This window comes from Malaclemys terrapin, chromosome 7, assembly GCF_027887155.1.
Source record: "Malaclemys terrapin pileata isolate rMalTer1 chromosome 7, rMalTer1.hap1, whole genome shotgun sequence".
Classification (NCBI taxonomy): Eukaryota; Metazoa; Chordata; order Testudines; family Emydidae; genus Malaclemys; species Malaclemys terrapin.
In genome coordinates, this window is record NC_071511.1 from 63,298,368 (window position 1) to 63,319,726 (window position 21,359).

Below are 21,359 nucleotides of genomic sequence, written 5' to 3' on the forward strand. Positions count from 1 at the left end.
GGGGAGCCGGTCCGGGGTAGCGGGGGGGTGCGCCTGGCCGCGGGGCCGGGCGGGGAGCCGGTCCGGGGTAGCGGGGGGTGCGCCGGGCCGTGGGGCCGGGCGGGGAGCCGGTCCAGGGTAGCGGGGGGGTGCACCGGGCCGCGGGGCTGGGCGGGGAACCGAGGGTGCGCGGGGCCGCGGGGCCGGGCCGCTGGGGGGTGCGCGGGGCCGGGAGCTGGTCTGGGATAGCGGGGGGGGGGTGCGCTGGGCCGCCGGGGGCCGGCAGTGCTGGGCGGGCTGGGGGTGGTCGGCCGGGGCTGGCACCCCAGGGCCCGAGCCGACCCAGGCTGGCGCCGCCGGGGGGGCCAGCCTGGGCCGCGCCTGCTCCCCCCACACCCCCCCTTACCAGCTTCAGGCTTCCCGCGAATTTAATATTCGCGGGAAGCAGGGGAGGGGGCGGAGACTTTGGGGAGGGGGCGGAGTTGGGGAGGGGGCATGGGCGGGGCTGGGGGCGGGGCCGAGGCCCCGTGGAGTGTCCTCCATTTGGAGGCACAAAATATGGTAACCCTAGCTAACATGCTCTCAGCCCCCCAAAATCCCACTCTCTCTCCCCCCACATTTACACAACACACTCCCTATCACATTCCTCCTCTCCCCCCCACCCCCATTTGAAAAGCACGTTGCAGTCACATGCATGCTGGGATAGCTGCCCATAATGCACCGTTCCCAATGCCGCTGCAAGTGCGGCCATTCCAGTGCGCAAGCAGCTGTCAGTGTGGACAGACTGCAGCGCTTTCCCTAGTGTGCTCTCCAAAGGCGGGTTTAACTCACAGCGCTCTACATCTGCAAGTGTAGCCATGCCCTAAGGGAACAGAAAGAAGTATCTGGCAGCTGTATTACCTCAGCCAGACATCCTTATGTGAAACCACATCCACAGGCAAAGTTTGTTTTCACCAGTACTGGGTCCTTGTCTGCTATGCATCCTTTTCTAGTCTCATTGGCATATTTAAAAAAAAAAATTATACCATCGTTGTCTTGCCAGAAAATGTTGTTCTGAAATTCAGATTTCCTTGAAATGCATAAGATAAATCATGCGTAATCATCTGAACAATATTTCTTTCCACATCTTTCAAATAATCCTAACTTTTTCTCTCCTTAATTTCTTAGTAATACTGGTTCACAGGTGAAATGGTTGGCCCCCTTTCTGCTGATCCTTGGATTGCTTTCGTTTTCCTTTCATAGATCAAGAGGTTGTTTGATTACTAAACCAGCTTAGCTCTTTTACCAAATCCTGCTTCTAATACTAACTGTCCCTGTTTCTCCAATCTCCCTGCCACCTTCAAAGCCTGGTGTGACTGAGGTTAATGAAGCCGCTGAGGCTGATGTAGATGTAGATGAGCAGGAGGATGCAGATGATGTTGAATTCACTCTCCCCTCTGATACTGAAGATGATTACGAGCCTGAGCTGCTGTTAATGCCAACCAGTCAGCCTGTTAACCAGCCCATTCTGGCCGCTGCTCAGTCTCTGCATCGGGAAGCAACCAAGTGGTCTAGTAAGGTACTCCTCAGTTTCCCATTGGCAACTGATCTGTGTGCATCCAGCCATTTGGAACGCTGACACATTTGCATCACTCTTGATACTTGCTGGGCCCCATGAGTCTGAGTGAATACATGTTTGCCTGCACTTCATTTTAAGGATTGAGAGTGGCTTCACAAGATCGGTAGGTTTGTCAATGTCAGATTTCAGCTTGATTTTTGGGTCACTTTTTAGAATAAAAAGGCTTCTTTTCCCTTTGATTGCATCCGCCTATCTTTCTGCGTATGGCAGTATTCAAAAATGTAAAAGGCGTTTTTCTGATCACCTGTGAAGCCATGGTTGGTTTCTCAATGACTTCCAGATAATAACAGAACCTAAGTCATTCAAGAAGTCTTTTAACATGTCTGTTGTGCTTTGCCTCTATTGACAGCTTCAACTAAAATCTGTATGACAAGGAATGGCTTTGTATGGCAGTGTTATCAAGGAGGACTTTCTGCTGACTTGCACTTGGCTGTACTGCAAATGCTGGCTTGGATGAGAGAACTCCTTTTAAAGAACCTGCACTGAATGCATTAGTTGCTGAGATCAAAACTGTTTATATGGTACCAATGGAGAGCTAAGCTGCAGTTCAGACATTCACAAGTCCTCTCTTGTGTCTAAACACAAGTTTTTGCAAGGCTGGTCACTTACTTCATTGTGGAACCAGCATGCTTCAAGATATGTAAGGTTGTTGCTCTCCAGTGAGTGTGTGTGTGTCATATATGTGATCAGTCATTCATTTTTAATAGAAAGGGCTTTCAAAAAAAAAAAATCCTGTCCTTTTCAGATTCTAGTGCTGGATAATTAGAGGGTTTAACAAATGATGTTATTGGATATTCCTAATTACTTTATCCCTCTTTACGAATGAATTGAAAAGTTGCCTGTTCTGTCACCTCTTTCTTTAATGGATTAGAAATGGCATAGTGGATTAGCAAACTGTTTAAATTTATGATAACAAGTAACAAATCTTTTTATATGATCTCACTATGCAATCTGCAATGACATATTTGGGATATCTTTAAATTTAATAGCACCAAACCCTGGAGGGAATATCCATGGAGGTAGGAAACATATTCACTGAATCAGGTTTTCAGTGTGTATTTTTTGCGACAGACTTTCTACTCGTTACTACCCAAGGATTAACACCTTTTTGCTCAAAAAAGAATTGTACATAGGGAGCTGTATTTTTGTTCTCCTTTGTCAGCTCACTATGCTAACACCTCATATTCACATTTGTGGATAAAGTTTCACAAATCTAGCATTTATTATAAAAGTGAGACAGACTATATCAATAGTTCATCTCAGTGATTTGACTTCTTTTGCACCTGGTATTGACTTTGGAACCGAGGACAAAATACTTTTTGCCTCAGTCATGCATATATGTCACCAATGACAAATACTTCTCAAAAGTATTTTACTATAATTTCACTTGAAAAATAAACTCCCCTTTGAAACAACTTCTCTAGGAGAAGAGTTGGTTAAGAATTAAAAGGTAATCTATTGGAGCTTTTCTTCTTTGGTTAAAAATCAGATACATATTTTGCTATTTTTATGAGGAAACTAGCAAAGATGGCCAACTGGAAGGAAAAAAATATTTTAACAAATGGTTTCCACTTTAGAATTCCCATTGTCTTCTGTGGATACTATAAAGTGGTAGTGTAGTTGACAGACTTTCATGATTCAGTTTCAGATGCCATTTAAAATTTTATGTTCAGCTGTTTATAGTAGATTATTTAACTTCAGATAATTGGTACTGTTTGGTTTAACTTACTTTTTTTTAATTGGCACTTGTGTTTTCAGTAATGCTGCTTTTATTGGGGAAATCTAGAATGTCTATAACACTTGAACACACTTGGTCTTAAAATCCTAGTCACTTCCACTCCAGGGACAAAGTATCACTTTGGTCACCATTTTTTTTTTTTTTTCTTTTCAGTTTTGAAATGTTTTCATTGAGTGTTGGAGGGGAAAATATTTCACAAACATTTGTACAAATCTTCAGTGCTCCTTATGAAGAATCTTTTTTAATAGACTTGAATTGTTCTTTCTTCCTTGACTTAATGAAAGGGTTTGTTAGTGAGTGTGGATTACAGTTCAGGTGTAATTATATTACCTTTTTTGTATCTAACTTTCATTGTTATATTTGTTCCCTGCAGGGTAATGATATAATTGCTGCTGCAAAGCGAATGGCTCTGCTGATGGCAGAGATGTCCCGCCTAGTGAGAGGTGTCAGTGGAAACAAGCGTGCCCTTATTCAGTGTGCCAAGGATATTGCTAAAGCATCAGATGAAGTGACTCGATTGGCCAAGGAGGTGGCAAAGCAGTGCACCGACAAGCGCATTAGAACAAACCTCTTGCAGGTAATAAACTGGGCTAACTTTAAAATAATGCACATACCACTTTCCTTCCTGTTTCCTGCTCCTTCAGTATGGCTCAAGGCTGGAGAGTGAGTTTATTTTTGGCTGAGAGTCACCTGTGGATCCCGTTGGCTCCCTAGCCCTGCTTTTGTGAGTCTTGAGGCCCAAATATGTGAAATGTTGATTTTCTTCCACTCTCACTTTGCAAGATCAGGTCTTTTTATTCCGATGGGAGAAGACATGTCAGTGTCCTGTAAGAGAGACTTTGAAAATTCCATGAATGTCTTAGACGTTGCTAGACTGGTCTCTTATCACCTTGGCCATCCACATAGCCTTATCAAGTCATAAGGTATTGGCAATAGCACAAACCAATACAGCCCCAAATCCCATCCCCCATTCCTGATGACACAGACTGTTGAAGGAATATTTGGGACAAAGGAAAAGTGAATTCTGCTTTAGCGAAGATCCATATTGCTAGAATGGTCACCCAAGCTTATCAGGAAGGAATGGGAATTAAGTTGCAGTGCCTTAGCTCATGTCTACAAGAACAATTAGGGTGCAGCAAACTAGGGTGTAAATCTATAGCACTCCAGTGTGCTGGGCACTAACTGTTCACGTGGTTCCTGCTGACACTTGCTAAAAGTTCCTGAGTGCACTTTGACATTGTGCTGTTTCAAACCACAGTACATCAATGCGCTCTAGGGAACTTTTTAGTGTGTGGCAGCAGGGTCCACATGGCGCATTAGTGCATAGCATGCTGGAGCACTGTAGATTTCCAACCCAGCTTGCCGGAGTAAGTGTTCATGTAAACATGTCTTCAGTGAAATCATGCAAGGTACCCTTGAAGTTTACATGTACATTGTATGTTTGTACCTGAGCCATCAGCAAAGAGAAACTACTGTAGAGTTCAGCAAAATCTTAGTTTTACTTTAAAAATGGAATATCAATTGGTTCGAGATAAAAAACCTAAAATGATGCATCTTCCCAACTCCTTAGGTGTGTGAGCGAATCCCAACCATCAGCACACAACTCAAAATCCTCTCCACTGTTAAAGCTACCATGTTGGGTAGGACAAACATCAGTGACGAGGAGTCAGAACAGGTAAGAGCTGCATAATTGATTGTAATATAAACTCCTGCTCGCTAGCTGATTCGAGGCGGGGAGAGGGCGGTCAGGTGCGTGTCTTATATACAATCAGATGAGTCCCAGATACTGAGTTAGTAAATCTGACCCAGTGTCCAGTAAAAGTGTTAATTTTAATACACCTTGGTATATATTCTGCAGTTAATAGGACATTCCTCTGTTTCATGGAGAAGACTTAATTTGCTTCTAACCTGACATTGCCTCTTGTTTTTGTTTTGGACTGTGGATTGTTTTAAAAGGTAGAGCTGTTTTTTTTGGCATAGGAGATTATTCATTAGCACCCTCTGGTGGTTTACAATGAATACTAGGTTAAGAATACTGTAACTAAAGTGGGCAATTTATTTAAAACATTTTTATATTCAGCTCTCCCTGCTTCATTAACCAGCAACTTCATCATTGTTTTGTGAAACTTCGACTTCTGCAGCTACCTTCAATGGCTCTGGGTATACAGGTCTGTCGCATCTTAGGCGCATTTAACATGCGAGATTTCAGCTTTACGTGGTCGGCAAAAACAAAAAAAAGAGAAAAATAACAATTTAAATACCGTTTCTGTAGTGCGGGCAATTCCGCCCGCCATTACATTCAATGTAATTTTGACTATACGTGATTTTCGCTTTAGGCGCTGACTGCGGAACATAACCCCAGCGTAAGATGAGACAGACCTGTACATGCTTACGTTTTGGGTCTAGAATTCCTGTAGGTTCTCTGAAACCTTTGTTTGGTAGATGGACGTGTTAGGAATAGTGAGCTATTCAGCTTGTGTTCAGACATTAGCTTTCGCTCAACTTTTCAAAAGGTAGGCCGAGAGGAACAGGAGCCAGTGCTGTTGTTCTTTGAGTAGTGTCCCTGGGTGTGCTCCTTTTCAGGTGTGCCTGCACCTTCGATCAGAGATTTTTGGTAGCAGTGCCCATTCGGCATGTGCATGCACCCACACACCCTCGTGACTTGCGCCAAGGCTATATGGGGCTGCACAGGCCAACAGGCCTTAGTTCCTTCTCAACAGTCTTTGGCCAGAGACTGAGTCTACTGTGTGCCTGTTTGCCATAGTATTCGATAATTAGTCAGTTACCTTATAGTGTGTGTAGTTGTTGGAACGGTTCCCTTTTTTTTTTCTTTGACTAAACTCCCTGTCCCCCAAAAAAACTTTATTGCTAGGTAGATTTAGATAATAGTTAATAATAGTTCTAGGGGTTCTCTTTGTTTATATTATGCAGGAATGCCAGGTTTGCTGGAATTCAAAAGGTCTCTCTCCTGTGGTGAGGTAATTGCCATCAGTGACGGACACTCCCTGTGCCTTTGTTATTTGGGAGGTAGACGCATCCCCAATAAGTGCAAGATCTGCGCTTCCTTCAAGGGGAGATTCCCAAAAAATAGGGAAATCAAGTTAAAACTCTGGCTGATGGAGCAAACTTTACAACCAGCTCCAGGAGTGGAGGACCCCTGTGCGCACAGACCTCCAGTACCACTAGTGCCCTGTCACCAGAGATCCCTAAAGAGAGAGACGGCACTGCACCAACTAGTACATCTAAGGTACATAAGTCCTCTATAGAGGTAGCCTCAACATCTGCCTCGAAGCAAAAGGCAGTAAAGAGTAAATCACCAAGACAATCTTCATCACCAACGCAGATGATGACTACGGAGACCTCGGGTCCCAAGGGGAGTTCTGTTCAAGCTCCGAGTGATGCTGGTACCACAAAGATGAATAGGAGGCAGTTGTCTAAGACAGACACGGTACTGAATTCAGGTACCTGTACCCCGAGCGGCAGAGACGCTGGTGAAAAAAGTTCTAAGCCTGTCCCTAAGCAGCACTGAGTACCGGTAGCATGAAAGTAAACAAAGACCGCTCAGCAACCTGTGGTACCAATGGAATCTGAGTTGACTTACTCCTATGCCAAATGTTTGGTACCAGCTTCATCAGCAAAAAGCAGTCTTCCACAGGTTCTTGCTCAACCCTATCTTTTATACCATCAGTACTACAAGAATTTAGGTACCCTAAAGACCTGCTATTATCTTGGGAGCCAGTGCCTCATCTCTTAATAAGCGGGGGGGAGGGGGAGGGGTTGTCAGCATCGAGACTCTCTCTCTTGGTCACCAACGCCTGGAGTACCATACTTGCCCTCATCATCTTTGCAAGCCGGACAGCTATGCCGCTGCCCCTCCACCCCTTTCCCCGCATTGGAGTACGTGGAAGAGGATATTTCTGACTCTTAGATATCAGTGCAGGGTTCCCCAGTCTATTCTAGGACACATTGCTGTCCCTCCTCCACTGACGTAATACAGGAGAATAAACTTCAAGTGACGCCCATCCATGGCCTCATTTTACAAAACAACAATTTACAAAGAAATTCTTACACCACAGGAGGGAGCAGGAAAGGGCCCATTCTCCTCAACCTCCTATTCCACCATCTATGCCAGAGAGAGACCTGCGAGGAGCAGAAAGCAAGGGAGGGATAAGGAGATGACTCCGCTTACTAATATTTCTTCCTCATCACCTGATGAAGCTGTGATGCCTCCACCTCCTTCTATGGCAGATGACTTCAGGCAGTTTCAAGAACTGATGAAGCGAATTGCGGGCATGCTGCAGATTCTCTTTGAGGTGTTTCAGGTGTCCCACCATAAACTCCTGGATACCTTGCAAACTTTGAAATCTATGAGGCTCGCCATTCCGGGCACTGAAGCTCTTATGGAGCCTGCCAAGACTGTTTGGCAAACACCAGCTACAGCACTACCTACCTGCAAGAGGGTGGAGGGAAAAATATTATGTCCCTGCCATGGAACCAGAGTTTCTATGTTCTCACCCAGCTCCAAACCAATTTAGAAAATTTCCTAGACTATATGTACTTATTGCGGACAGAAACAAGGGTTCGGCTGTTTCAAAACAGGTTATCAAAGAGGATCTCTGGTTGTATTAAGATTTGTTTAGCCCACTTCGAGAGTGATATCACGTTTGACAAGAGCACAATCTATGTTTATAGCCTTATAGAATGGCAACTTGGTCTTCTGTTCATGTTTTTCTAAACATTTATGCCATGGTTCCTAGAGCTAGATCAGATGCTGCTGTAGGCAGGTCAGTTCTTTTTTCTGTTGGACTCTGGTCTGAACCTCCCATCTTCTTAGGACACCTTTGGAGTCACCTGAAGTTGAGCACCCACAGAAGAGTGGTTGTTACTTGTGCAGTAACTAGAGTTCTTTGAGATGTGTGTCCCTGTGAATGCTCCATTACCCACTCTCCTTTCCCTCTGCTTCGGAGTCTCTCTCGTGGGACTTGGCGGTGGAGAAGGAACTGAGGGCGGTACATCCACATAGCCCTATCTAACTGTGGTGCGGGGCACAAGTATATGTGGGGTGCATGCACAGGCTGAATAGGCACTGCTACCAAAAATCTCCTGTCAAAGTTGCAGGGCACAGGCACACTTGAAGTGGAGCACCCATAAGGGGACATGTCTGAGAGAACTCCAGTTACAGCATAAGGTGTGTAACCTCTCCTTGTGAACGAGAGAATCACTTGCTACTTGGAGGTGGGAGGGGGTAGCCTTCCAAATTATGGAACAGGTCATTTTTTACATTTGACTATCATGAAATGTACATTAGCAAGAATGATGTAACATCGTGTTCCTGTTGTGAGTCCCCAGGCAGGGTGGGATTTATGCTTCTGAGTTAAACAATTGCTCATCTGAATGTGAACACTGTTCTACCACTATGGGTATTTAAGAACTTGAAAGAATAACACCTTTCCTTTGTCTGCAGGCTACTGAGATGTTGGTTCACAATGCCCAGAACCTTATGCAATCTGTAAAGGAGACTGTGAGAGAAGCCGAAGCAGCGTCTATTAAGATTAGAACAGATGCTGGATTCACTCTTCGTTGGGTTAGAAAGACTCCTTGGTATCAGTAAACAACTGCCAACTAACATTATCTTCTGTAACATAAAAAGCCTTTTTGAAGCAGAAGAGAATTTTTTAACAGCAAAATGTGCTGTAAACGTGAGCTTAAAATTAGCTTCTGCTAATGCCCCATTCTAAGGGCATTAATTATAAAAATATGCATTTAAACATCTTCGGAAAGTGTCTCAAAATTGATTCCGACACATTGACAAGTTTTATTCTTTTTGCTTTTGAAGATTCTCTTTTCATGAATTCTGTAATCCCAGAGACACGCTTCTCATTTATGCACTGTATATTCCAGTAGTTTCCATATGGTGGTATGACACATGGACTTTACTCAAGCTTGAATCGGCAGTCTGGAACACTTAACAGTGTTGCTTAGCTATTTTGGGGGGACAATCAATGACACTGAAAAGGCAAATTGTTTTAATGACATTTTCAGCAAGCTGTTCTCACACCACAAAAGTGTTACAAGGTTTATGTAGTAAAGTTCATTTACATCAGAAGTGATCCCCTCTTTGGCGTGGGGGGTATCACATTGCTAAAATAGTCTCGTATGCTGCTGTTACGTTGTCTGGCAGTGATATCCTAGGTCAGGAAAAACTGAGCTGTCTTTTTTACTTCCCATTGCCACCTGTAGTCATTCCAGAATCTGCATTCGTGTGCAATACAGAAATGGTTGGTGATGGATGTTCGTCGCAAATAATGACAGCTTGACTGTTCAAGTTTCAGAGGCCTTAGAAAAGCACAGGAACCACCCCCCCCCCGCCCCAGTTAAAAATTTGGTAGAATAGGGGGCTAAAAATTTGGGATCTATCGAGTTAGCTGCATTAGTCAGTCAATCATGTTCAAAGCAACTTTTTGTATGAACAAAATGCTCAAATAGAACACAATCAAGATCGAACTCCTTTCCTTCGAAACCAGGCACACCCACACTCTGCCTCTGCACACTTTCTTCAGAGTTGTTTTAGGGGAAAATTACACTCGGTTTAATGATGCTTGTGCCTCACTGCCCTTCATTCTAATGATGGAGCATGTGGGAAAGTAGAGGCACTCAATTTATGGAGTCTGTTAGTGTTCCCAATGTAAATCTGTTCAGATATAATGAGCCATGAAAATCATTTCTAGACTGAAATTCTATATACACATTTAAGGCTTAGTAGCAATTAACTGAATTAGATGTTAAATTATTTTTTTTCCAATTGTGTTAAGAAAACAGACTTGGGATGGTTTTTGTACTTCCACACTACTTACATGCCTTCATTTTAACATGCTTATGATAGCTGTTCAATAATATTTTTTGACATTTAAAATGAAAAGTAATTAGGTTGCTAACATTTTAGAAACTGCCTTTGTGTGTGCAAAAACATTTATTAACTTGATATGTTTGCCAGCATTGACATCATAATGGCTCCTTAGTTTCCGTTTGCAACGGATTGACACAATGATCATGCTCAAGCCACCTTTGTTAATGTGCTGTTGCTGCCCGTTGATCAGACTCACAGTAACAGCAAAGGTGAGCTGTGTGGTAGTGTCAGACTACAATTACTCCACACTTCCTGTTTTTCTTCTTGCCTGCATGGTTATCTAAAAGGGAAATTACATATTTAAATTATATTATAATAATCTGCCTCAAACAGACTTTAGCAAGAGAAAGCACTTGTTCATCCTTAATTCACTCCTTGTCTCCTGGTAATGCCAAATACATGGTACTTAGGGTCTTTTCTCAGACTCCTCCAATAACTACCCACACCAGAAAGGGTGATGGGATGGGACAGAGCCTTAACCAGAATGTCTTGCCTTTGGTTGGTTTAGATCAGACCCTTAACACTATGTAATGTAGTCATTTCTATTTAATAGTAAACACTGAATAGGAAAGGACTCTTGAGGGTCTTCTGAATAGTCTTCCTGTATTTGCTTTCAAAATAGTTCAAGCTTCTCTGTGGGTACATCTACACAGTGACTAGATGCCCGCGACTGGCCCATGCTAACCAACTTTGGCTCACAGGGGTTGGGCTGCAGGGCTGTTTTGTTGCTGTGTAGACTTCTGGGCTTGGGTTTTAGCTTGGGCTCAGGACCCTGCGAGGCGAGTCCCTGAGCCCAACTTGCCTGGCACTGGCCAGCCCCAGGTGTCTAGTTGCTGTGTAGACATACTCTGAGATTTTTAGCATCACTATCTAGTTGCTTGACTGATATTAATGCAATATTACTAATGCCTTTAATACATGATTGTTTATGCCAAAGATCACTTTGTTTTATTAATGAATGGTTGGGAAAGTAAGAATCATGTTTGCCTTTGATATTTCTTCAGAATGTTTGCTATATAAGTTCTTAACTGTTTTGTAAGAGCTGAAATACTGTACACCTTATGCAATTTGTGCTTTCTTGAACACTATTGGTCTTCAGACCTAAAATGAAGCAAAAATTTAAAAAGACCTTGAATGTTGGTTAGAAATGTTTTACCACTAATACTTTGTTTATAAATCAAAATTTGTTGTATAGTCTAATATTTTCAACCTTTTCTTTTTTGTTCTGTTAAAAAAAAATAAAAATGCATTTGTATAAATGTCACTTTATGAACATTTACAGAGACTGAATAGTAAGAATAGTCTTTAATTGCAGAAAGAACATAGGTCAGCACACCAGAAATATGAATTTGGAGGGTTAGTTATCTTCTAAAAAGTTATAAAACAATTGTATGTTGAGTAATAGTTATGCACCCCCAATGTGCTTAAAATAGGTACCCTAACAATTTCTATACATTCAGAATAGAAAGATAGAATTGCTACTCCATCGGTTATGTTGGCTTCTGGTTCTGATTTGGTACAAGTTATCTGAAAGAGTTAATAACACTTAAGAGTTTCTAATACATGGAGGACTCTGACATAGCTGTTATGTGTCATACAAAGTGAAAAAAGCATCATAATGGGGGTGGTGGAGGAGGTTAAATGTTTTGATACTTTGTGCAGACTGTTCACTTACCTTGTAGGACAAATTTCCTGGTGCCAATACAGGAAATAATTCAGAAGTGCTAAGTCCTGCTTGAACCCTATGATCAAGCAGTTTCTGGGTGTGCACATGTCTTGCCTGAAGAGTCAGAGTGGTTATGTTGAAGGTTGGAGAAGAGACTACTGGGCACAAGGAAACACCATGGAAGTCCTTGCAAATCCCTGCTTCGCTCAGCCAGACTACCCCATGGTTTTGGAGGCAATTGCCATATGGTGGTGGAAGGCTGTTGTCAACTTTCACCTAGCAACCACTGACTGTGCTGGACGTGGCCATCTTGCAAGCAAGTGCCAACAAACCACTAGGCAGATTTGGAGGTAAGGAAGGTCAACTTTGAATTTGCTTACTCTATTATGAGGGAGATCTAGTTCCTGGTCAGATTCCAGCTCTGTGCCAGGTAGGTTTGTTAAGGGCCATGGGAAACCTTAGTCTGGTAGGGAAGTTTCAAAACTCTAAATTATACCCTCTCTGGGCATAAGAGGAGCTGCCATGTACTGCAAAAATCAGCTAAAACATTCATAGCTACTGAGGAACACATACATCCTATGGGTTCTGCCTTGTCCAAGTAATTCCTTGGGAGAAGCCTAGCAGTTGGTCAGCCTTTCCTATTAGCTAACAAAGCCCTATTCCCATGTGTCTGCCGTTTTGACAGTGGAGTTAGAGATGAGGGGAAAGGACCTTTTTGCCAGCCGCCTTCTGCTGGTAGCTTTACTCACATCAGAGTATATACAAGATACCCTTAAAACAGATGGAAGGGTTTAGGAGGGTGTCTTGTGCTTCAGGTACCAAATCCCTCATTATCCTGGAATGGTATTCCCATAAAGCTCCAGTACAATTGGCATGTTAGTGTTGGACCCCTTTCCATTGAAGTTGCCTGGTAGCCTGACTCACCTTTGCCTTTCCAAGCCTTTGAGTGTGGCTCAGTTCTCAGGATGTTTTTGGAATTCTGTCGCTGACTCAAGACACAAGTTGCATTGGACAGAAAAACAATAGGGGAAAGATGGACTGGGCGGGCAGCCAGCCAGCCTGCCTCTCTGCATTTCATTGACCTAGGCGTGAAGCATGTTCATCGTTTAATGAAGCTGTGTTGTTTCCAAAATGGCAGGGAAACCTCAGGGAATGTGAGGTGTGATAGCATGGATGCAATCAGAGAAGATCCCATTAGAGTCATGCTCCATACAGAAGGGACAGCCATTTGTGTGTTTACAAGAGGATCTGGTGCACTTGCCCCTCAGTAAGGCCCAACAAGCTTGCTCATCCTCCTGTAGCTTTCTGCCTAGGATGGGACAAATGCACCAGTGGTTGTTGCCTAGACCTTTCCTACCCTTAAGTTGCAGTTAACATATTAAACCAGAAGGTGCCCTATAGACAATTTGTTGCCAGCTTTTAGGTGGAAGTAAGTGACTTGGGTGTCTGAAAAGATGTCTATAAATCAGAGTGGCTCTGTTGAAGGGGTGGTGCTGTAAAGCGATCTTCAGATGGTGCAAGGAAAAGGTGTGTCTGGGCTTTCTATTCAAGCAGAGGGAAGGTTCAGATTGGCAGTTGGAGCAGAGTGGAGGGCAGACCCCTTAATTTATTTTCAGTAGATTTAAAAAGAATCCCTTAAATACAAAAAAATTAACATAGCTTCTTGTTTAGATAAATGCCACAGCTTCCCTCTTTGTGCAGGCACTAGGTTGAATTGGGATTTAACTATGGAGTCAGTAGCAGGCTAACCAGAATGAGAGCTTCTAGGAGTGAAGAAGGAATGACTTACTGCCTTGGCCCTCAGAGCCTAAAGGTAGTATCTTCAGCTGTGAGGAGCAGCAGGAGATGGGATTTCTTTGCAAGAAATCCCAGTGGAAAAGTGTGTGCTTTTCTTTAGAAGCTGCCCTGATGGGAAGGAACCAAGCTCTTAACTGGAATCCACCTAGGATGACCCGATTTTTCACTCTTGCTATCTGGATGGGGGTGGGGGGGTAATAGGCATCTATGTAAGAAAAAGCCCCGAATATCGGGACTGTCCCTATAAAATGGGACATCTGGTCACCCTAAATCCACCTGCTGCCAGGAAGCAGCTAATCAATCCTCATTGACTAAAGGTCCATCCCCAGGCTGGATCCACTTGTAAGATATGTCTGCTACAGTAAGTCCAGCAGCAACTATTTATACTGTACCCATAATAAATCAGACATGCAAGAAGTTTACCTGCCATCTCCACTGTTGTAGCCTCTGCTGTGGGTTGGTAGCTGCAGCTGGAGAAATGCTTGGGTGGGCTTCACTGAGAGAGCCAGCCAATAGGAATGTGTGAAGAGCAATGTGCTAGCTGAGTGTTAGACTCACACTATAGTGACAATACTCACTAAAATAGCAGCGCTTTTCACTTAGTGCTAAGAGCTAGGTTTGCCTCTAAAACAATGATCTACTTCAGTCAGCGGTTTGGTTGTCCATGTAAACTTTAAGAGGAAAAAAACATGGCTTTGAATAAACCAACAATGCATTGACAGCAGCTAGATTTTCAACAGGACTGGAGGTCAGCCGGAATTTAAGGGATGGAAACCTGCCAATTTGGTACTTAGGCTTAATGTACAACAATATGTTCTATCAAACAGGCTTGTTTTGTATAGTGTTCATCCATTGTGATATTTTTAGAGGCTAGAGGAAAGACAAGGTCTGTGTGCAAAGCAACATGCCATACGGGCCTTTCTGTGGATCCACAACCTATTGAAGCACACCAGGCTGTAACTTCGCCAAGTACTTTAGAGAAAATAGAACATGTTAAGTGCCCTGAAGATCTAATCTAAATCACATTCCCAAACTAATGCTCATGAGCTACTCCTGGCAGGCAGAGAATGGGCTGCTGCTGGCTCTTCCTCATGGCTGTCTGAGAGAAACCAGTGTTTGGAAAAGGAGAGTAAAATTAAGTGTGATTAATGGAGCCAGACACTGAGGGCTTGTCTTCACGTACAGCAGCACATCTGCACCGGTGCTGCTGTAGTGCTTCAGTGAAGACATTCCTATGGCGCTGGGAGAGCTTCTGCTGTTCGAATAGTTAATCCACCTCCCTGAGAGGCAGTTGCTATGTCAATAGGAGAAGCTCTCCCATCCAGGGAGCTCTGTGTACACTGTGGGGTTAGGTTGGTAAAAACAGGTCGCTCCGGGGTATGTATTTTTCACAGCCCTGAGTGATGTAGTTATACCAATAGAGGTCTGTAGTGTAGCACTGGCCTTAGTATACATGACCTCTAATACTGTTCTATCATGCAATTGCTGCAGCTCAGAAATGAAATGTTCTATGCAATTGGGAGTAAGCTGTCAAAAGGTCCTTAAGATGCACTAAAGCTGTGGTACTTCTTAAATAAGACCTCTGCCCTCCATAAGGAGAAATATCGTTTGACAGTTCCAGAAAGGATCTAGGGGCTACTAATGTTAGAGAAGAACCAGGCTCTTTCAGTTCATATGGGGTGCTGGAGAAGAGTAGATGCTTGGCAGATGACAGCTCTAGGTACAGCATGACATGAGTCATTTCAGCATTGCCAACCTCACTTTGTTCAAAAAATCATGAGTCATGATTGTAAAGAAGCTGTATTCTCCTTTGCCGGCTGAACCTTTTGCTTTTACATCTTCCATTTTTTCTTTGCAAGAATGAGAGGTAAGAACTTTTTGAAAATGAAAGCTGAGCTTCTCACTTAAGTGAAGTCAGAATTTGGGGCTTGAATACCCCAGTAATTAAAAAGCTCATTCCTATTTTTCATTAGTCTATTGCATAGTGTACATTGCTCCTACTGGAATTTTTGTAGATAATGAACTCTTGTGGGAGAAAATGTGAACAGCAATCCCTTCAGATTTAGGAGCTTTGCATACCCTTTTCCTTTAAAATCAGAACTTTACTCTCATAACAGTGCTGATACTATGTTCAGTGTTTGAAACTAGACCCTATACTCCAGTTTAGGAAAGCAGATCTGGCTCATTGCATGACTTTGTGTAAGATACACTCTAGGGTAGCTTTGTTGGCAGCGTAGGAAATTTTAACAACACTAGAGTATCAAACATGAGCTCCAGTATGGCTAATAGGATTAATTTTTATTTGTAATTCCATGGAGCTACCAGTTTTAAACGAAGATGCTGCAGCATTTCCAGTCTGCTGCATTGGAGCGATATGGAGAGAGGTGGGGAGGGCCTCTCACAGAACATAGGAGGCCTTGGGTGTAACTAGTGTCCCTCCTATTTTTAAGCTTGTTAAATCTCTCAACTTTAAAGCTCTCAGTAGGATGTTAGTATAACCTGCACTGTGGATGGACTGGATACAGTCATGCAAACCAAGTTTTCATTGGGGAATTAAGGGTAGCAGTTACATTTTGATTTGATATTCAAAGATTGTAATGTTCTATAGCTTTGAAGTGCAAGCTCTAGATGTCCATTGCTTGTACTTGCGAGATAAGAGATTGTTTTTTCTAGAGCACTTGGAAATCACTATACACTTCCACTGGCCCTTAAGGGAAAATTCTTGTTATTCATTACACCTGACTGAGGAATTATGGGCTGAATTGAAGTTTTTCATTGCTCAAAGTAAAAGAGGTGCTAGTTGATTATATAGCAGAATAACTCCCCTCTTCATAGAAGATTAGGGGTGGAAGGAACTGCAGGAGATCAAAGCAGAACCAATCCCCAACTAAAGCATGCCACCCAGGGCTTCGTCAGACCTGATCTTAAAAATCTAAGGAAGGAGATTCCACCACCTCTCTAGGTAACCCATTCCAGTGCTTCACCACCCTCCTAGTGAAAGTTTTTCCTAATATCCAACCTAAACCTCCCCCACTGCACCTTAAGGAGTAATGGTCTTGTTCTGTCATGTGGTACCACTGAGAACAGTCTAGATCCAGCCTCTTTAGAACCCCCTTTCAGGTAGTTGAAAGCAGCTATCAAATCCCCCTGTCCTTCTTTTCTTCTACATTCTAAACAATCCCATTTCCCTCAGCACCTCCTCATAAGTCACGTGCTCCAGCCCCCTAATCATTTTTGTTGGCCTGTGCTAGACTCTTTGTAATTGCCTATATCCAAATGTGAGAAGTATGGGTAATGAGCAGGAAGAACTGGAAGTGCTAATAAATAAAATTATGTCCTTGTTGGCATCACTAAAACTTGGTGGGATAATACAGGATTGGAATGTTGGTATGGATGGGTACAGCTTGCTCAAGAGGGATAGACAGGGGGAAAAGGGAGGAGGTGTTGCCTTGTATATTAAAAATACACACACTTGGACTGAGGAAGTGTTGAGAGTCTCTGGTGTGGATTGCCACGGGCATGCAGGGGCGAAAGAAAATGCAGGCCTGTTATTTACCGGGCTGCACGTGGCAATAGACTATATTGGTAAGGGATGCAAGGAGAGTATGGGTCATGATGCAAACTACACACACACACACCTAAAATTAATCAATTTAAAGTTTTATTGGGGATAATTACAAGGGGTAAGGGAGCAGCGTTTGATTAGCTAATAGAGTTAGTGTGTTAAGTTTCATTGACTAAAATATCTACTAACAATATTTATAAACAAAGATGCAGCAATTAGTAATAACTGATACTTACAAATACAAACTAACGCATAACGACCAGCAAACGTAGAAACTCTGTTTGAAACACGTGAGCTGAGAGAGAGGCTTCGAGGTGATCAGGCTCGGTTACGGGTGTACACAGGATTTGTTTTTCTTTCTCCTCTCCTTGCCTGCACATGGCAGGCAGCCCATAAAGTACCAACTATGACATCATAGAAGTGTCATAGGGGACAGGGCCCAAAACCTGTTTGTGTTCATTTCTGATTGGCACAAGCAAAGTTTACACCAAGTAGGGGAGCAGGTGCCTCAAAGTCTGGCTTCGCCCCCAAAAGGTGAGGAAATGCATATTGCTATAGAATGCATGCAACACTGAATGACAAAAGAAGAGGCCAGGGCAATACCGGTATGGGCAAGTTTTACAGGATGCAGACAGGAACTTATCTCAACATCTGGGTTAGGCTAAAAGGGGTAAAAAACAAGGGTGATGTCATCCTAGGGGTCTACTATAGGCCACCTAACCAGGTGGAAGAGGAGGATGTAGCTTTTTTTAAACAACACAATCATCCAAAGCCCAAGATCTGGTGGTGATGGGGGACTTCAACTATCCAGCTATGTTGGGAAAATAACATAGGGCACAGACTATCCAATAAGTTCTTGGACTGCATTACAGACTTTTTATTTCAGAAGGTTGAAAAAGCTACTGGGGAGGAAGTTGTTCTAGATTTGATTTTAACAAATAGGGAGGAACTCATTGAGAATTTGAAAGTGGAAGGTAGCTTGGGTGAAAGTGATCATGAAATCAGAGTTCACAATTCTAAGGAAGGATTGAAGTGAGTACAGCAAAATAGAGACAATGGATTTCAGGAAGGTGGATTTTAGTAAGCTCAAAGAGCTGATAGGTAAGATCCCATGGGAATCAAGACTGACGGGAAAAACAACTGAGGAGAGTTGGCAGTTTTTCAAAGGGCACTTAAGGGCCCAAAAGCAAGCTATTCCACTGAGTAGGAAATATGGAAAATGTGTCAAAAAACCACCTTGGCTTAACCATGAGATCTTGCATGATCTAAAAAATAAAAAGGAGTCATATAAAAAATGGATGAATATAGGCAAACAACACAGGAATATATGGGCAAGATTAGAAAGGCAAAGGCACAAAATGAGCTCCAACTAGCTACAGGAATAAAGGGAAACAAGACGACTTATCAATACATTAGCAGCAAGAGGAAGACCAGAGACAGGGTAGGCCCACTGCTCAGGGAGGAGGGAGAAACAGTAACAGGAAACTTGGAAATGGCAGAGATGCTTAATGATTTCTTTGTTGCAGTCTTCACCGAGAAGTCTGAACGAATGCCTAACCTACTGAATGCTAATGGGAAGGGGGTAGGTTTAGAAGGTAAGATTAAAAAAAAAGTTAAAAATCTCTTAGAAAAGTTAGATGCCTGCATGTCACCAGGGCCTGATGAAATGCATCCTAGAATACTCAAGGAGATATCTGAACCTCTAGCTATTATCTTTGGAAAATCATGGGAGACAGGAGAGATTCCAGAAGACTGGAAAAGGGCAAACATAGTGCCCATCTATAAAAAGGGAAATAAAAACAACGCAGCAAACTACAGACCAGTTAGTTTAACTTCTGTGCCAGGGAAGATAATGGAGCAAGTAATTAAGGAAATCATCTGCAAACATTTGGAAGGTGATAAGGAATAGTCAGCATGGATTTGTAAAGAACAAATCATGTCAAACCAATCTGATAGCTTTCTTTGATAGGATGACGAGCCTTGTGGATAAGGGAGAAGCGGTGGATGTGGTATAGACTCATAGACTTAAGGTCAGAATGGACCATTATGATCTAGTCTGACCTCCTGCACAATGTAGGCCACAGAATCTCACCCACCCACTCCTGTAACAAAATCCCTAACCTATGTTTGAGTTATTGAAGTCCTCAAATCGTGGTTTAAAGACCTCAAGACTTTAGTAAGGCATTTGATAGTCTCACATGATATTATCTATAAACTAGGCAAATATAACTTAGATGGGGCTACTATAAGGTGGGTGTATAACTGGCTGGATAACTGTACTCAGAGGGTAGTTATTGATTCCCAATCCTGCTGGAAAGGTATGAGTGGGATTCTGCAGGGGTCAGTTTTAGGACCAGCTCTGTTCAATATCTTCATCAACGACTTAGATATTGGCATAGAAAGTATGCTTATTAAGTTTGCAGCTGATACCAAACGGGGAGGGATTGCAACTGCTTTGGAGGATAGGGTCAAAATTCAAAATGATCTGGACAAATGGTCTGAGGTAAACAGGATGAAGTTTAATGAAGACAAATGCAAAGTACTTCACTTAGGAAGGAACAATCAGTTTCATACATACAGAATGGGAAGAGACTGTCTAGGCAGGAGTATGGCAGAAAGGGATCTAGGGGTTATAGTGGACCACAAGCTAAATACGAGTCAACAATGTGATGCCTTTGCAAAAAAAAAAAGCAAACGTGATTCTGGGATGCATTAACAGGTGTGTTGTGAGCAAGACACGAAGTCATTCTTCCGCTCTACTCTGCGCTGGTTAGACCTCAACTGGAGTAGTGTGTCCAGTTCTGGGCACCGCATTTCAAGAAATATGTGGAGAAAGTGGAGAGGGTCCAGCGAAGAGCAACAAGAATGATTAAAGGTCTAGAGAACAAGACTTATGTAGGAAGGCTGAAAGAATTGGGTTTGTTTAGTTTGGAAAAGAGAAGACAGAGGGGACATGATAGCAGTTTTCAGGTATCTAAAAGGGTGTCATAAGGAGGAGGGAGAAAACTTGTTCATCTTAGCTTCTAAGGATGAAACAAGAAGTAATTAGCTTAAACTGCAGCAAGGGAGGTTTAGGTTGGACATTAGGAAAAAGTTCCAAACTGTCAGGGTGGTTAAACACTGGAATAAATTGCCTAGGGAAGTTGTGTAATCTCCATCTCTGGAGATATTTAAGAGTAGGTTAGATAGATGTCTATCAGGGAGGGTCTAGACAGTATTTGGTCCTGCCATGAGGGCAGGGGACTGGACTCGATCTCTCGAGGTCCCTTCCAGTCCTAGAGTCTATGAATCTATGAATTTTTCCACATCTTTCTTGTAGTGTGGGGCCCAAAACTGGACAGTACTCCAGATGAGAGCACATCCCTCAATCTGCTGGCAATCCCCCACTTATACAGTCCAAAATGCCATTAGCCTTCTTAGCAACAAGGGCATGCTTGACTCATATCCAGCTTCTCGTCCACTGTAATCCCTAGGTCCTTTTCTGCAGAACTGCTGCCTAGCTGCTCTGTCCCTAGTCTATAGCAGTGCATGGGATTCTTCTGTCCTAAGTGCAGGACTCTGCATTGTCCTGGTTGAATCTCAGATTTCTTTTGGCCCCATCCTCTAATTTGTCTAGGTCCCTCTGTATGCTATCCCTACCCTCCAGTTTATCTACCACTCCTCCCAGTTTAGTGTCATCTGCAAACTTGTTGAGGGTGCAGTCCACGCCATCCTCCAGATCATTAATGATAGCACCTGTTCTCATTGAACATGCATATGTTAATATTTAATTCCTCATTGGTTGAAAGGTAGTTATTACTCTGTCTCCCTCAGAATACTGATTTCAACATTGGTTGTACCTAGAAGATGATTAAATGGTCTAAATATAAGCCTAGATACCAAAAGTTAAGCTTCATCCTAAATAAAATTAGCCAGGTGTTCAGCTTGTCTGAAAATCTACAACTTGCACTAATGTCAATGGAAACTGGAGATTCTCACTCAAGCTTTGTTTTGGTTGTTTCTCAAGTGCTTAAATAAGAATTAAGAAAGCTAGTTTTGCTATCCAGGTTTGAAAGTATTGGCTGCAGACCTTTGCTTAATCTTTTCCTC

At 42.9% G+C, this 21,359-nt stretch overlaps 1 protein-coding gene across 4 annotated transcripts in view; it reads left to right on the top strand.

Moving 5' to 3' along the window:
* VCL (vinculin) overlaps window positions 1-9,107 on the top strand; it is a 106,394-nt gene extending 97,287 nt beyond the window's left edge. For 2 of the 4 annotated variants that reach the window (XM_054033460.1, XM_054033461.1), the window contains exons 19-22: window positions 1,325-1,537; window positions 3,709-3,912; window positions 4,906-5,010; window positions 8,800-9,107. In XM_054033460.1, coding sequence (XP_053889435.1) covers window positions 1,325-1,537; window positions 3,709-3,912; window positions 4,906-5,010; window positions 8,800-8,946 — 669 coding nt within the window. In that variant the 3' untranslated portion in view covers window positions 8,947-9,107. The remainder of the gene's footprint in view (window positions 1-1,324; window positions 1,538-3,708; window positions 3,913-4,905; window positions 5,011-8,799) is intronic. The other 2 variants (XM_054033462.1, XM_054033463.1) reach the window with 1 other exon arrangement.
* Window positions 9,108-21,359: the final 12,252 nt, after the last annotated feature.